The following is an 18,940-nucleotide window of genomic DNA, read 5'->3' on the forward strand; positions in this document are numbered from 1 at the left end:
TATCGACCTATAACCTATTCACAGTCGCAGATCAGTTGCTATCCCACATCGTCCTTAATTTGATATTATACATTCTTAACTCTTTATTTGCCATGGTGGAAACCCCCTGTGTGCCACGTTATTCTGAGACACGAAGGTAGTCATGCTATGAGATAGAAATCTGTTTTTCCAATCTGTATAACTTCTACAAATTTCTGTTAAGCTGGACATAATAGCGAGCAAAGTTGAAGAGGAATGCCAAGCTTTGTTGTGATATAAATTGTTTGACAAATCTATTTCTATTCATTTTTTTTTAATGACCAATTGCTACATTACTGTAAAGGCATGACTTTAGCACATGAAACCGTGAGAGAAACTAACAATTTACACTCAAACTGTATGTAAAAGGAACACAAGCGCGAGAAAAGCTTTCATTGTACCGCGGGATTAGGCTATTTATCGATCGGTTAAGGCGGATTAGTGTGTTTGAGCGGAATATGCGAAGTTGGCACGCCGTCGACTGAGTGGGACGTGCGAACATGGCACATAAAGAGTTAAAAATTGAATATACATTATTTATATACACTTATGCTTATGTATAATAACTGCACAATTGTATATGCAGCACTTTAAAACACTCTGAATTCAGCAAATTAATGTAATTATATTGAACAAATATTTTGAACAATTAGTTCCATAAAATATGCATTCTTGTTGTAATACACTCAGCAAAAAAAGAAAGTAAACACTTTTTAGAGGTCATATTTTTCATAGACGATTTTGATGAAAATCAATGTTTTATATACCATATCAAAGGTAATTTCATTGGCTATTAAGCTAACAGGTTAATTAAAAAGAAAACAAAAAACTCGTTTTTGTCCTCCAAGGCACAAAATAAAAACGTGCAAAAATTGACATGCCCTTCATGATAACATTGACAACAAAAGACCAGTTAAACACAATGACAGACGTGAATGAAATAGGGAAAATAAGTTTTTGTTCTCTTTATCTCTTTATAACCTCTAAGAAAAACAAAGGGGGAAACTAAAGGGGAAAAATAAAAATTTTTCTGTCAAGTCAAACTTCAAATGACATAGGGAATAATAAGCATAAAGATGACTAAATGAGCAGATTTTCTTTATCTATTTATTTTTTTGGATTTTAAAATCCATGTGGCAATTTCAAGAACCAGACCTTATTTAAAATTTCCTAATTTGGAAAAAAAAATGCTCAAATTTCTACCATTTTTGTTAATTATTGCTTCTTCTCTTATTTCATTTGATTTGACATAAGATGCTTTATTTTTCCTCCATTATTTTTAGCCTTCATTGGTCTTTTGGGCTTTAGAGACATCATAGAGATCAAAGGTTTATTTTTGCAACTTAATTCATGTTTCTTTTTCTGTGAAATTTGTTGTTTGTTCTTATTGTTCTATGGAAGAGCACATACGCATAAATGACAACTTGTTCATTTTTGCAATTTTTACTTTCGTGCCCTGGAAAAGAAAAACATTGGTGTTCACTCATGCGTAAAGTTTCCGTTTTTGTCGACCTACCAGGTTGATAGCAAATTAAATTACCTTCAATATGGTATATAAGACATTAGCTTTCAGCCAAATATTCTATGAGAAATCTAAACTTTAAAAAGCGTTTGCTTTCTTTTTTTGCTGAGTGTACATTGTACATTTTTGTTTTCATCGAATTTGTACGACAACAAACATGTGCTATTGGAAATAAAATTTGATTTGAATTGAGTTGAATTGAAAGAACCAAATACTCGTCTGTAGGTGTGTGTATTTCCTAAAGTCCAGCATGTCCAGTTCAATTTCAGCTTCATGTCTGATGTATTCCATTGTCAATACAGGTATATAAAAGCTAACTTAGTGTAGGCGTAATTAGGTAAAATGTACATGCATTATTATGATATATATATGACGAGCTTGCTTCCAAAAGGCGCTAAATCCATTGAAAAATGATGGATATAGCGCCTTTTGGAAGCAAGCTCTTCATATATATATATATATATATATACATATAGGCCCTTTATAACATGTATAATGACACCTAGTGTTGAATATTGAAGAGGGAACGCTTTAGATAACAGTTTTAGGAAAATGATTGGAATACAAAGACCATCTTAATTAATGACCAATGTTTGACTATCATTATCATGATTATGTAGGGAGATAGTTATCACAAACGAAAAATAATTTCATGATCTTTGTTTGTTTATCTGCTTGCTTGTTTTTATTGTTCCATATTCCACGTTTCAAGAAATGAACCATGAATATAACACAATTTTGTGGGCGAAGTGTTGAATACAGCAATTGAAACAAAATGTGAAATATGAGGAATCTACATAGAAACATTGATTATAGGGTGTAGATTCCCAGATGTTGATCGAAGATCAATTCTCACTTGAAATAAACAATTGAGATTTACAATTGAAATTAACAGTTGGAAGGAATTGATCTCGTACTAGTGATGGTAATTTTGAGAACCAGGAAGATTCCACGTGTTTACATACACTCAGCAAAAAAAAGAAAAAGAAAAGAAGAAAGTAAACACTTTTTCCAGTTGATATTTTTCATAGAAGATTTTGATAATCATCATTGCGTCATATACCATATCAAATATCATTTAATTGGCTATAAACCTGGAAGGTTTATACAAAGGAAAACTTTACGCATGAGTGAACACATTCATTTTTGTCCTCCAAGGTGGAAAAAATAAAAATTGCAAAAATTGACATATTGAAATTATTTGCAAATGCCCTCCAAGATAGCAATGATAACAAAAGACCAATTTAATGCAATGAGAGACATGAATGAAATAGCAGAAATAAGGTTCGGTTCCCTCGTTTCTCTTTGTATTCTAAAATAAAAACATATGGGAAAACTGAAGGAGGAACATAAGAATTTTCTATCGATTCAAACTTAAATAACATAGGGAGTAAGCTGCTATAAGGTGCTAAAATCGAAAGAATTTTTTTCATTTCGCCTTTTAATCAAAGAGTCTAAGAATGCATGAGACAAATTAGAGAACCAAATATTACTTCAAATTTTCTTAATTTGGAATAACGTTTTGAATTTAACCTTCTTTGTTACCATTACTTTTTCTCTTATGCCTTTTGACTATGGATTTGACAGAAGATTCTTCAATTTCCTCCTTTACTTTTTGCCTTTCTTTATGTTTGGAGGGTTAGAGAGACATTACCTAGAGATCATAGGTTGAGTTTTGTAAATCGATTTGCATTTGTATTGTGTTGAATGTGTCTTTTGTTCCCATTGCTTTGTGGAAGAGCATACACGCTTGTTTAACAACTTGTCAATTTTTGCAATTTTTACTTTTGTGTCTTGGAAGAGAAAAACGAATGTGTTCACTCATGCGTAACGTTTCCCATTTTATTGACCTACTAGGTTGATAGCCAATTAAAAAACCTTTAACATGGTATATAAAACACCATTATTAACCAGATAGTCTATGAGATAGATGAACTTGAAAAAAAAGTGTTTACTTTCTTTTTGTTGTTGTTGAGTGTACAAAGCTGTAGATTGGCATTCAAATGACAATGAAAATTTTGTTGGGGTAACTGTCATTTTTAATCTACTTTGGTGATAATTTATGTAGCAAATCACATGGAAATATCTCATACCCCCCCAAAAAAAAATAAAAAACCCAAACAAACAAAGAAACTGGCATTTGCCCTGCAGTATTTTGTTTTTGCGATGCCGAGTAAATCGATCAAAAATACATTCGCGCAAATATGTCATGAAATATGTTGCGAATTTTAGTGATTTGAAATTTGGAATCACGAACTTTCATTCTTTGTACCTAATAAATACAACATTCTTTATTCATATACTATGATTGTGATGTTACTGATGAGTCGTTGGGGGTTCGAGTCACATTTTCCAGATTATTGTCCGCGATTTTATCCACCCATCATGTTGTACAACTCAAATAGTAGCCAAGCTACTCAGTAACCTCAATCAATGCCCTGTAATTGGATTATAGCTTTAAAGCATTGTGACTTTGGCATTTTGATATATATAAGAGGACATATTTTCTATATAAATGTGCATTCTTAACATATTGATACTGAGAATATGCATTTTGATAGGAAAGGTCTACATGTAGGCAGAATTGATGTGCAATAACAAAAAAGCAATATTTCTTCCAGAGTGTCTAGTTAAGTATTCAGCATTACTGACAGCAGCCCGCGTTTGATTTGAAAAGATGCTGGAATATACATCATTCACTTAACTATACATGCACACATATCACGTTTGATGAAAATGGTATAGAGGAAGCTACCAAATGGCCTATGTTTCTGACATGAATCTCGGCTGGATTGCTCTCTCACATCTCAGTCGAGTAGGGTTAGTAAGAGTTCCGGGAGAACTGAACTGGCAACATCCAGTCACGTCTGGCTAGCGATCCCATTGCCTCTTGTGACGACACTACGTGAGTATTCCACAGATAGAGATAAAAACGTGAACAGGTGTAGCTACTGCAGATGTTTCTGACAAGGCGAGCGTGTCTTTGAACGAGAAAGAAAGTCCCCGGAGCAGTTCGAATGTTTGCTCATTCGTTGAACCCAACCATCGCGACGTTAAAATTTATATCCAAACATTTTCAGAAAATCCTGGGCAAAATTGAATCATTTTAGCTCTCACTGCATTCTCTTTTCTTTGAAATGATGAGTTGCCTCCCTTTCTATAAACATGTTAACAGGTATTGAAGAAAAACAAATGAGAACATACTTCTTGATCTCACAATGTGTTCAAATATGTTATCAAGTTTCAGAGTTTACTCAACTTTTCATGATATATCACTCTGTTCTTGTTTATATTCCTGACAGGAGTTAAAATAAAAAGGTATTATCAAAGTATTTGAGCAACTGGTGATTTGACGCAATTGTTTGAGAATATTTCCTGGAAGTAGACTATACAACCAAACACTATAATAGATAACACCATCGGCAATGTTTCAAGGTTTGTCAAAAGAAAAGAAAAAGAAAAAAAGAAAAAAAAACACATACACACAAACAAACCAAAACAGCAACAACGACAACAACACCACACAAACAAACAAACAAACACACAAGCAGATGACTACAAGAAAAAGGACAACTGCAGAATACATGACCACACAGGGTTTTAGAATTTACTCGTGTGATTTGCGATCATGAAAGGACTGAAGAGAGTCGCCAACATTCATTTAGCTGAATATGGTAGATTTTACATTCCTCAAATTGAAGTTGGCTTGATTTTTTTTTCTTTTCATTAGATCCTATCAAAGAAAGCGTGAGACCTCGCCAGCAGACAAACACTTTTTTGAGATAACTGGTCTGAAAGTTCGGATACGAGGGAAATTGAAAAAATGACCCCCTCCCCCCCCCCCCCCCCCAAAAAAAAAAAAAAAAAAAACAGTACGCGAAATTAAGCGGCAAAGCTTGGAGAAGAGTTTGGGAAAAGTATTGCGAAAATCGTTTTCATTTTCCTTTGTGTAGATTATTAATTAATACATGTGCTGAAATGTACTTTCCTTCACAAATTTAGGTGGAAATTGTTGGAATATTTTTGGATTGACATTGAGACCGTTTACAGCAGAGTTCCGTCTCATAATCTTGTAAAGGACATGCTTAAAAAAACAAACAAAAAAAAAACAATCGGGAATTGAAAACATAGGAGGCCTTGAGGTTTTACTGAGGGATAAGCATTCGTGAAACGTTCTTATTCTTTTTTAAATATTTTCTTTTTCCATTTTCAGCCCTAATTTCTCGGGAACATAATAGTGAGGAATCTCATACACAGTGCTGCCAAACAAAAATAAACCCCACTGTAATCTAAGACTTTTGTAAAGTGAATCAGCATGATCATATGAATGGTAATGAGCGGAATATAAAAAGAAAACAAAAATAAAAACAAAACTGTAAATCATGACGTTATCATGACATCAAGATAATTTTCCAGAGAGAATTCCACAATTACAAATACGCAGATGATTTGTAACATACAACAAGTACATATGGGGCTACTATACTGCAAAAAGATCGGTGTTAGATTTAACACCGTGGGTGTCAAATCTAACACCGACCAAGTGTCAATAGAGGACCGCACCGACAGGTGTAGAAAGGATGTTGTGATGGTGTTGAAAAGTGTTCACCTGGCATGTTGTGTCAATTTGACACTTTAAGTGGTGATATCTTTGACACTGTGCTGGTATTAATTCAACAATGACACTACATGGTGTTGATTTGATATTGCTGGTGTTAATGTCAATGGTATAACACCCGCCCAGTGTCAATAGGATACCACACCAACTGATGTTACTGTGGTGTAAATGCGTTTCTTGTTCTTGTTCGTTTTGTTGAAGTTCAAAATCCACAGCAAGAACAGTTACTAATTACCTATCTAAAAATAAGTTTTATATTTTGAAGTAACACCCGGAGGTAAGTAACACCACAAATGGGCACCGGAAATTTAACACCAGCTCGGAGTTTCATTTTTAACGCCAGATCTTTTTCTTTCTTTTTTTTCGATATACTGAAGCCACTGCTCACATAACACATTTGCTATCGAAATGTGGAGATTTCCCCACATTTCCGAAGACTGGATACATACAAGGGAAATTGTGACAGACCGTATCCTTCAATTACTTCTACTCTAAAAGAAAATTTTTGCTTTTTTTTTCACTAGTTTCGTATCTCAGTTATTACGCAATTATCGTCGTCAGCCACCCCACTGGAGTCCCAATAATGATCAGCATGACATCAACACACACGGAAACATCGACTCGACCGTGTGGCATGAAAATACATAATGAATAAAGATAAAAAAGTGAAAACCTGAAACCTGAAACATGCCTTCTTCACTTTCCTTATAAACGACGAGATATTTCTTTTTCCTGTTCCAAATTTAATTTATTCTGGATGAAAAATAACTAACATTTAAACCATAACTACTTCTCTTCTGTAAAAAGGTCATACTGCAGTGCTTTTAGCCCTTCTCGCAATACGCAATGAATGAAATTAAATTGACAATTAACCATTCTGAGTTATGTGACCTTTGCAAATTTGATGAAATATAATAAATTCGTGATCTTTAGACCATCACACCGGCTAAGGCTGCGTCCGCATGTACAGCGAAAATGTCTCGGCATCCGGGAAACAAAGCTCCATATTTTGCAACAACGCGTCATGTAATTCCTCCAAATTAATGGCCGAAAAATCCTGGCATTTACGATAAAAAGTTGGCTACTCTCAACCCACTAACTGATACTTGGCCGGATTAATAGATGGGGAATCCGAAAGGGCGTCGTGTTGTGGTTTCCAAAACAACACAGCGAAGCAACAACAAAGACAAGTCATCAGACATCACTGATCTCAGTGGCATGTTTCTCTTCTGTCATCGTTGTGACAGTCGCATTTTTATGATTGTGAAATTCCGTTGACTCTATCCTTTGGTATGGTATGGACAGAGGTGCAAAAGAAAAAAAAAACACCCCAAAACGTGAATGAAGAAATATATAAACAATAAGGAATAGGAATAGATCAGATTCTATTTTCGATATTTAGTTGGGTTTTTTTCTGTTGTTTTGTTATTCTATGAGACGTTTATGTTGCCAAATTGTTTTGAAATAGTGTGGAGGAGAGAAATAGCGTGAATGAATATTATCTTACTGATCCCAATCAGTGTTAAAACACGCTGCACTAATGAAGGCGGTACTGACCCTCAGCGAGAAGACATGTCCGACTTGATTAACAACAACAGCAAACAAACAACTTTCCTCATATCCCTAGAAAATACTCATATCTCATGTCCCTTCTAGCATGTTTTGTTAACTACTCGATATAATTCTCTCTTTCAGTATATACCAAGTGATTAATATCATAAATTTTCGTGCAAATTGCAGATTAAAGAAAAAGTCTTGGACGAAAATCACACCCAGCGATCCAGTCGGCAAATCTTAGTGGAGCAAGTGCGGCTGACCAAACAGCGTTATGAAATATCTTCGCATCAGGAATAGTTTTCTGAAAATGTAATGTAGTATACTTTATGAATCTACATCTGTATCTTTATATCCATGGCTGTTCTGCTACATAGGCTGAGGCCACTTTATATGCGATTTCTTGATGATTCACAATTTTGTGCAAAGACACACATACACACATAAAAACAAGCAGAAAAGTAGGGCCTACATGAGTAATTCATGCGCTATCATTGTCAAGTCACCCTAAATTGTGTTGTTATTTACAATTTATTGGTGTGATTGCAATCAATTTAATCCCAGTTCCGACTAAATCTGAAATGATATTTCTTTATTGAATGAATTGATTCTCCACTGGAAATTCTGATTGGATTTATCACAGGAGTTCACAAGTTGTCAACCTGAAGGTGACAGGGATCTGCACACCGCAGCGCCATATACCGCCACACTTAACATACTAAAAACTATAACTAGCACTAAAGGATACCATCTACTCCTTTTCCTGCCTACTTATTCTTAACAATTAAGAATCAAAGAGTAGGGTTGTAGGGAGACTTATGTGGAGGTTTTCCATTCAGCTTTTTTCTCTCTCTCTCTCTTTGTAAGTCATATGTGAGAAAAAAAAAATAACACAAAAAACAAAACCAACATCCCGAGAGATTTTCCTCGAGGAAATAGTAAAATGACTCTCGTTAGTTCGTCGGTGTTGTCAGATGAAAGGGTTAGAAAGAATCATCAAAACCATTGAAAGCTAGCCCACTTGCCTAACATGCCTTGAAAGAGTAAGAAAGAAAACGAATGCGTGGATGTTCTTTAATTTGTCTTATATCCCTCGTTAAGATATTCATCCTTGTTCATTTCCTTTCTTTTCAATTTCAACCTGAAAGCATTTAGATTTGGTTTTAAAGTCTAATTGAAAGACTTCCCCAGGTTATTTAATTCTGTGATGAATGAACCCATTAAGTGAGCGTACCTTTTGTATCGCGGAAACCTGTCAAGAAGATGAATGAATGTCGGGGGAGGGGTAGATTCTCGCTTTCTTCGAAAGACAATTGTAAATCTAAACCGTACAGGGGAAAATCAATTGCTTGTTTGTTTTTCGCATTTCATTTATAGCGGTGGATCAGTGGTGTTGAACTAATAAAAACTCGGATGATAATTATGGACTATTGTGACCTAAATAGTAAGCATACCGGTGGTATCTCGTCGACTACCAACACGCAATCGGTGAATGGCGTATAAAGGTTGTTCCAAAACAATGCATCTGCCGTAAGGATATCTTTTTTTTTTTTTTTCTGGTGCACAATCCTCCGAACTCGACAGTGTCAAATTTGTAAAATAGTACAATGACATGTTCAATATAACGTCGAGCCTAACGATACGGCAACAGTCATACACATGCACTTTAGGTGATCCGTGAAAGATCATCGATCACCTTCTGTTTCTGTAAGAATTTTTATTACCATTATTATTATTGTTCATGAATACGCAATAGCTGTATCATAATACATGTATGCAGTCACAAAAATGGTTAAACAATTCAGTTACAATTACATAAGGTAAAATACAGTTATTATCATGATATTAAGACAAGTACATAATGCATATTCAAAAATGAAATCAGCATAGAGATTCAGCACATTTTCTTCATCGGTCTTCCTTTTCAACATTTGACATATAACAACAATACAACCAAAGTTAGTGTGATGATCGTGTTAGAAGAATTTGATTTTTGTGGGGTTTTTTTTATACGCTTGCTTCCAAAAGGCGCTAAATCCATTAAAAATGATGGATTTATCGCCTTTTGGAAGCAAGATCTTAAACGTACTGTTATTGCTACTACTACTTCTATTATTGTTGTTATTATTATCATTATTATTATCATTGTTATGATCACTATCATTATCATAATCATCAATACTTTATATATGGAGTCCGTGACGGATCTTGAGATACCCTCACCATCTAGAGTAATTCACAAATTTTACAAGCTATGCTTTTCTTGTGAATTCCTCTTTTTTTATAAGTTACAATATATATATATATTCATATAGACGATGAAGACAAACAAGTTGACATAATGCATTAGAATCCAACTTCATTTATTTGTAAATAAAAATAAATAAATGAAGTTGGATTCTAATGCATTATGTCAACTTGTTTGTCTTCATCGTCTTCATGCTCTTATTCCAACACGCGGATAATAATACCATTATATATTCATATATATTTATTTATAAGTAATAAATTAAGATTGTATTGCTTACTTGTTTATTTATCCAAACCAGAGTTGATATCATTATAATAATTGTATTCATGTTTTCTTGAAAATTACGTGATTCAAAGTTCCTTTTGATGTTATGTACTCTTGTAAGCGTTATGTATATCACTTTGTATTACTTTATATGGAAATAAAATCATTTTGAATTGAATTGAATTGAATATTTTGTTCGGGTGGGGATGGTTGTAGAAAATGATCTTTCAGTCTTTCGTTCAATGTGTGCAAAACTGCCTTACTCGTCCATCAATGGTTGATACTATGCCACCTAGTTCATGACTGTGGGAGACCACTTACAAAGCATACGTACAAACATTATGAGAGAGGACCACTTCATTTTAAGTGGAATAGCCTAATTAGAAGAGGAAGAGGAAACAAATTTAATGGCATCTACAGAGACATCATCAAAATCGGGGAATTCATGAGAAAGTTGCGGAAGTTGAAAGCATAATTTCACAATAACACTATCTATCCAAATTGATTAGACGATGATATTATGGTCAAGATGTCAGTTAAGATCTAATCAATTAAATTATATTCAATTTAATTCATTTCAATTTTTCGACAAAAGCATATAGACATCACTTTTTTGGTAACAGGTGCTTAAAACTACGTAAGATGAAAAGAGTTTACAATAATTGTATGACCTCACGATAATTATACATTGTCATGAAACTCAAGCAGTCAGAAGGAAGTAAACAATACGCAAAATTCTAAAAATGGAGGGTCCCACTAAAAAAACAAAGCTTGTAGGATTGTTATACATGCTTTGGTTTTTGTCTATGGATTTTACACGGTTTTAGGGTGAAAGAGCATTGTTAGTAGCATTTTTAAAGAAATTACGATATTTTTGACAGGCATTCGTCAAACCGTCGTCGACCAAATGAAGACGCTCGTCAAACTTCATTTAACGAAACGCTGACTTTTGTTAAACTGTCCTTCTTTAAAAGAACGTCATCCATGACATCCCATTACGACATTTCATATAAGTTTTCCTATTATCACATGTATATTACGGAATATACAAATTCCATTCTTCAAAATTGATATCTTTATTGAAATAATTTTAGCTGACCAAGGCATTCACGTTCATTCTCCGTAATTTTCACACCTATGAATGTTAGAACCTGTAGTTTTACAAGCTAGCTTTTATGTTGGCCACATAGTATTTCTGTTACCTCGCTAAGACACCTTTATACCATAACACAACAGTTAAAATTTTGTGTTCAGTACGTTATTTATTTTGTAATGGACAATCAATTAGAATGCATGATTGTATACATTTGGCATTCTTATTTCTTGTACCATGTCAAAGAATCTGTTATTACTTCGAGAAATATGGAATTATGAAAATTGATTGAACTGAAGTTGAATAAGCTGAACCAAACAAGTAGTGAACTGTATGAAAAGCAGTGTCAAAGGAAAGTCAAATACCCTTTTATTGCCTACCCCTCTACTTCACATTTATCCTGACAGTTTTGGCTCTCGTTTTAACATTCTATAACAACATTCTATTAAATTGTTCTAATCAGAGAGACGATAAAAGAAAGACAGAAACAAGCATATCGTATAAATTGATATTAATGATATTGTGTTTCTTTGAGACAACAATAAATCGGCATGATATAAAGTCTCAAAGCTTAGGATTATCTGTTATCCCAAGCAGAAGAACAAGACCAGTACATACGAAATACAAAGTATACTGAGTAAAATCAATTTGCAATGTGTGACTACAAATCTGACAGATGACATTAATGTTGTAAGTAAATGCAAAAAAAAAAAACAAACAAACTGAAAATCATGAAACTAAAACTTTTGCCAATGATATTTTGTTTTTTCTCTTTGTCTACAGTCTTATGTCGATCGGGATATTTAACTCTATTTTTCAAGATAATCTTTTGATCACTCATAAAAAGAATAATTGGACTAGAAGAATACAATAATTAAAATAAATGTAAACTGGCCATTAAGTAAAACTCAAGGAAGGTCACTTTCTCTTGAGTTTCAGGATGCCGTTTGTCGGGAGCAATCTACCATCTTCGAGATTGTCTCATCTGACGGCTTCTTGCTCCCAACAAAACGTAAAGTCATTTCATTTAAAAAAAAAAAGATTCTCTATCAGACACATACGGCTTCAGATGAACAGAATGAGAATTTCGCATCGTAAACCAAATCAACTTATCTGATTCATTATTAAGAAAGCCCGGAAAATCGCCGAGTATAGATTTTTTTTTTTTTTAACTGCAATTCGCAAATGTTCAAAGTCTATGCATCAAAATTATATGTATTGCTTAATCTTACTTTTCAAGAACCAACAACAGGGACAGGAGGAACAATGTCTTTAGAAATTACATAGAATAAAAGGATACCGAAGAATAGGAGTTGAGACAAAACACATAGATGAAAAGCACCGCAGCATAAATATTTGGTGGGAGCTGAAAAGTTTCAAATTTCACAATTCTCTTAGAATGAGGAAAATGAGATATAACGTCTTTGATCGTAATTATTATTAAAGTTTACATTTTAAACCATTTTATCTCTTTCTTGTTTCTTATTCTTCTTCTTTTTGCAATATTTTCGGCTGAATACCAACAATTTTATTAGGGTAATCCTGTCGGTGGGACATATACTTGAAAAAAGAAAGAAAGAAAGAAAGAAGCGAGTATACATATGATGATAAAATCATGAAACACGTTGGTTTGTTGATCCTATTATACGTCACCAATCAATCGATCTGAAGTTTGAGACAAACTAACTACTCTTGAAAGTAATAAAAAATGAATGGATTCATGAATTTATAACTTTATATTTCAAAATCAACTGTCAATATCCCGTTTTAAAAGACAAAAGAGGAGAGAATAAATGTACATAATAGATATTCAAAGACACTATTCATAAGTAAGATGCCTAATTCAGTGAAATGATTTAATGTACAACGTTATAAGGACGTTATTTGGTTTGATTTGATTTAATTTGATTTGATTTGATTTGATTTGATTTGATTTGATTTGATTTGATTTATTCTCTGCATGACATTGCTTTACAATTCCCTATTTTCAGGAATATCATCAAACATATGATACATTGCATTATACACACATATGGTACAACATCGCATGGTTGTTGCCTACAATTTTAACAGTTTCATTACACATGATTATACATCTTTAGCTTAATCACATCCGTTATAAATTCCACACAGAACGGTTGCCAACAATCTTATGACAAGAAAAAAAAATGACTCTTGGTAACCGTTGATACGAAGCATTAATACAATAAAACAAGGGGATCCAAGTTATCTATGGAATAACGCAATTTGAAGTTTAGTGTTTATAAAGTAGACTGAAGTGCACGATTTACCCCTCATTTTGTCACGGGGAAAAATCCAAATATTTGGAAAGCCAAATCAAGAAATCTTTGAATCTTTGCATACTCATAGCTACATGTGTAGTTGCTTATCACTTCTTTTCATGATCACTCCAGATTTAAATTAAATCTAAATGTATTACACAGGTGACGTTTTGACACGTTTTTGGTTGTTTATATGAAAATTTTCACGTAGGCCTACTTCATGGGTGAATTATAAAATCTGCAAAAGAAAAGTCATATCACAAATATGGCTCTACAGAAAGTGTACAAAGCACTACGGGTATTTTGTTTCATGATTAATTTTGTCCAGGCTTCGTATTTACATGGAGGAAGAATTAGTCTTTTCGAAATTAGAAAGGACTGGACTCGACTTTGCAGGCCAACGACTCAACACGCATACGACTATCTCCAAATAAAGCTACTCCAGTCGCCTATGAGATTTCCTCCCTTTCCAAAGGGTTAACTATGTATATAGAATGTCTCGCAAATCCGGTGTCTGTAAATGGGTTAATGATAATGGTGGACGTTGTGCGGTCTCAAACAAACTATAGGCAGGTTATGGATCACGGATTCACCTTGATGGAATGAAGTAGACAAACTTCAGCCCTTCCTGTTAAGATTTGATCCGCTCTATTGTTGTGTAATGAGCCAGTCATGTACGGAATGCAAATTTAAGCACTGTTGGATTTCTGTAGTTTTTCTCTGTCTACGTTTCTGTCGGTTTCCTTCGTGGTCTAGCTATATCTGAGTATTAAAATGTCCAGCGTATGATATAATTTCATAAACGATATTCTCAGTATCATAGATTTACGACAAACTGTGGCCTGTTTGATCGAAACAATCTTATCCGAATTCGTCTTGGGTAGTTAAATCTAGTTTCACGATAAACAAGGACATTTACAGCCCTCAAGGCGTCAACAATTTTTGTTTCGTCTATCCTCCCTTTTTATGTTAGCACGCGAGTGTGTGCTTAGGTGAAGATGGATATTTGGACAACATTTGTAGGAAGCGTCCATGATAATGGAATCCAAACCTGTGGTTACACGTCGGGAGATGGCGTTTGTCATTCTTACCCTTAATCCTTTTTGTGCTAATTAGTCAAAATAGTGTGCACTCTGCACAAATTTCCGTGCAAACCTACGGATTGGAAATTCAAGTGACACGTACAAGGTCAAAAAAAAAAAGAGGAAAATACTAAAAAGCAGGCCTTATACTTGCATTATCTAATTTACCTAAACCAAAGTAATTTTCAGGCAACACTGCATTTTTTTAATCGAAACTAAGCAATCTGGCTTCACAAAGAAAATCCATTCACAAGGGAAAGAATATTATAGTAATAATGCATCATTTTGTACATTTCGTATATTCGAACACAATCCACAACCTTCATTACATAGACATATTCCATGCAATAGGAAAATGCAGTCGACCTTTTTGAATGGTTTGCTTGATATTGTTTTGTTACAGCATGAGCGGCTATTGCAGAGAAAAGAAGCTTCACAAGCACAGACGTATATTGCGTGCCACTGCAGTACAATTCAGGCTATGGTATTTGATATTTGACCCGCTTCTATACTTCTACGAACGAGGCGTGGTGAATACACCGTCGCAAAATTCGCAAAAATTACATTTGTTTCATTTTTTTTTCTAAAATCATAGTTAAACTCGGATTACCAATCACAGCTGAGATCTTAGGTAAACTGAAGGATGAGAATATCATTATTTTATCAGTATATCCATGATATCAGTATATTATCAGTATTTGTCTTTATTCTATTCATTTTCATGTAGATTTTTTTTTTCACTTATTCCAACCTTTCATCATTATCATCTTCTCCTCCTCCTCCTCCTTTCTTTTCTTCTTCCTTTTGAAGGACGCGGGGGGAGGGGTTGGAGGTGATAATTTTCTGAGCTTAAAAAGAAATCGACATCACTGTTACTATACGTTTGAATGTTGCCGGTTGTTTTACATAAAAGTCCCCCCCCCCCCCTCCCTCAAAAAAGAAAAAAAAAAAGGGGGAAAAAAGAAGGTTGGGATGGTTTCAAAGACCAATGCATTTTCTGTATACTGTGTAACTGATATTAGGGAAACAAATATCCTCATTCTAATCGTATCATTGTAGATAGTTTGACTTTTAAATATATATATTGCCTTATTTTTACACGTCCTCAAATTAGATGTGTTGGTAAAAACTAAAATGGAACCCCTAAAAAGAATATAAATTTAAGAAAATTCACACCTCAAGAATGCAGGTCCTCCTTAATTTAACAGAACATAGCATTTCGCCCTGATTCAATACTTCTCGTATCTTTACAATTTCTATTTCATTCCTCTGTAGTGCTTTCATGTGCAAACCGGATTGAACACGCAAAATGCACTTTGCAGTACGCGTCTATTTACACACTGTTTGTTTCATAATAACTAACTTATCAATTTACTAAATTGGTAACGTGGTTTAAACCGAACCGCACCTTCACAGACGACCACAGGTTGGCGAAAACTCCCAGGGTTCTTTGCGTGACGCTTATGTACTGAATACTTTGTAAATATAACTCTGTAGTACGAGTGACTCCTACACACGTTGTTTAGGTCTGTGGAGATTGGTTTCTGTGTATATGAGAGTCAAAACATTGTGTCTGAGTTTATTTGAAAAAAAAATAGGAGATTAAACAGAATTTGCTGAAATAAACTAATAGTGGTCGAACTTAATTGACTACAATAGACCTATTCACCAGTCACTAATATTTGGGAATGTTGATAACTAGTGATAATTCCCTAAGCCCAGTAGATCTAAGTACTGGCTTATAATGTCAGGGCTGCCAACATTGGAAACTACTTGAGAGTGAGACTCGCATAGGCCAATGCTATAATTTCGGAGTCAAAATGAGTGAGATTATAGAAATGCATGCAAATGAAATAAAGTTTTAGAGTGAGAAAGGACCAAAATGAGTGAGTCTCACTCTCAATGAGTGAGAGTCTCAGTTGGCAGCCCTGCAATGTGGTTTTAATTGACTGTAAATCAATGAAGAGGTAACAGCATATACATAGCTGGGATACGGGGTTATTTTTCTTTCAGTGTGCAGTCGAGAACCCTTTTATTTCCTACGTGTTGGAATTTCTACAAAAATGTCTCTGATGATAAGCAGCAACAGCAACATAGTAACATACATACGTACAGCATAAATGCATAATTCAAATTATAATATACATGTGCACGGTCATTCTTGCTACATACAGAGAGCACCGAACAAGACTTGCATGGAACAATGTAATGTGTCGCATGTTAAAAATATCACAACATGATATGTTCATATCAAGAACTACGCTATATAATAAGTATGTCTGTATTTAAGTACATTCTGTATCTGAGTGAAACTTGAGCGTAGAGTATGCGTAAAAGCTGTACAATTTTTTTGCTTGGAGGTTAATGAGCAAAAGGTTTCGGCGACGTACAGAATAGCAATGCATGAATTTCATCGTGTGTCGAAAGCAAACCCTCATGCTACGGCTGATTGTACGAGCTATGACGGAGTGTTGATTGTTTTATTTAGGGTCGGTATGAGTCCTAGTTGTCTGGCATAATATTCTCCAAGCGAGAAACAAAATTTGTATACATGTATGATACAATAAGCATTATACTATAGCTGTTCAGATTCGCATATCTTCCATAATTGATCGGTTTAGAATTCAAATTCAAATACAAATCATGATCAAACCACTTGGTATTTGCGTGTACTTCTGAGAAAAGTGCGATAGATTCAGCAGTATTTGACTACTTCATTTCTCTTTGTTTTGCATCACTTCCTTTTTTTTTCATTTTGTCTTGATTTACTTCTAAATTTGGCAAGTGGATGCGGTGCTTACAGACGTAATGGAATAATTACGGAGTCTATAACGGTGACATAGAGGCCTACTTTTGCTTTTTTAACGTATGGAGAGTATCTTGTAACTCACACAATGTTCAACATACTGCCCAGTATGTAAGTAGCATTTAGTATTAATGAATTATATTATGTTTGTCTATCATTTAGTAATTAATGTGTAAGATAAAGGGAGGTTTGTGTTTAGCTTTTATGAGTATCCCTAGCACGTACGCCAAGGCGCCAGGTTTTGTGCGGCGGAAAGAGAAATGCGACTTTTAGAATGTGTCGAATATCATGCTCGCGCCTCGCAGGAAATATTCAATCTGCTTTTTATATTGATAACACTCTTAGTCTACATTTGTTACAGATGACACAGTTGATAAGTGTAGTTTCGAGGGCAGAAAATGAATGCGGATGTGAAAAATGCCAACCATGTCCTCACCTGATGTAGGGCTAACGCTCTTCATCCAGGGATAGAATGCCATTTTATCACCATCTCTCTCCTTGCCGCAGCGCAGCGACGAGATCTCCCTGATCTCCCTGTCCCCATTAGGATCGAGGTCCTGCTGCTTTTGAAAGTCCGCAGCCTTATAGGACAGATACGATGAGCCGAGATCGTTCTGCTTGCACTGGTCGAAAAGAGGCGAGGAGTACGGCGCGACCACGCCGTGCTGGCCCGGTGCGCCGACGCCGGCGGAGGAGCCGAGGCTACAGGAGCTGAACGCTTTCCCTGGCTGCGTTCCGTAGGCCTCCGTGCCGTGGTGCGGGTAGAACTGTGGCATGAAAAAAGGGAAAGTACTGTCGAGGTTGCTTTGAGAAAAGCCCTGTGAGCCCTGGTGATGATGTGTGGACGGATTGAGGTCATTGAGCGACGACAGGATCGGCGAGGCATCCATCGGAGCACGGGCCGTTGCGGCGGTGGCGATCCAGCCATCGCCCGTTGCTCGCGTGTTCAAGCCCGCTGATTGATGGTGGTAATCCGCGTAGTACACGCTCATTATTACCCCCAAATAGAGACTTTGTTTGATCACTCTTACTTCCCGCGCTGCTGGCCTGCGGGTGTTTCACGCCGAGAAAAAAGTAACCGCCGTTTAATATTGTGATCGCCTTCTCGTCACTGTATGACTCTAGAATTCTTTTAAGATTTCCGTAAGACGTCCGTCTTAGAAAGAGGAACTCTTGAGTGATAGCTCTATGGGACGATGGGAGACGACGGCTGTATATGGCCCAGTGGAACGGAACGCGACCTAACCCGATCGGAGCGGGGGCCCCGGGGCCGGCGGTATCAGGGGACTGTAATACGATCCGGAAGCTAGGGCTTCGAGCGAGAAGACGAGTCCGAGATTCCCGCGCAGACGACACCAGCCCGGCAGACGACCAGGCGGATGAAAACGGAATAATGATCACCATCGTGGAAATTAATTTTGTGATTTCTATCCACATATCTCGGAGGGGA

The 18,940-nt window shown here is 35.5% G+C and overlaps 1 protein-coding gene across 1 annotated transcript in view; it reads right to left on the reverse strand.

Moving 5' to 3' along the window:
* LOC140238084 (homeobox protein Hox-B7-like) overlaps positions 1 to 18,687 on the reverse strand; it is a 37,285-nt gene extending 18,598 nt beyond the window's left edge. The window contains exon 1 of the mRNA XM_072318009.1: positions 17,927 to 18,687. Within this exon, the coding sequence (XP_072174110.1) occupies positions 17,927 to 18,482 (556 nt within the window). The 5' untranslated portion in view covers positions 18,483 to 18,687. The remainder of the gene's footprint in view (positions 1 to 17,926) is intronic.
* Between the last annotated feature and the right edge of the window lie 253 nt (positions 18,688 to 18,940).

The sequence above is a fragment of the Diadema setosum genome, chromosome 14 (assembly GCF_964275005.1).
Source record: "Diadema setosum chromosome 14, eeDiaSeto1, whole genome shotgun sequence".
In the NCBI taxonomy this organism is placed as follows: Eukaryota; Metazoa; Echinodermata; class Echinoidea; order Diadematoida; family Diadematidae; genus Diadema; species Diadema setosum.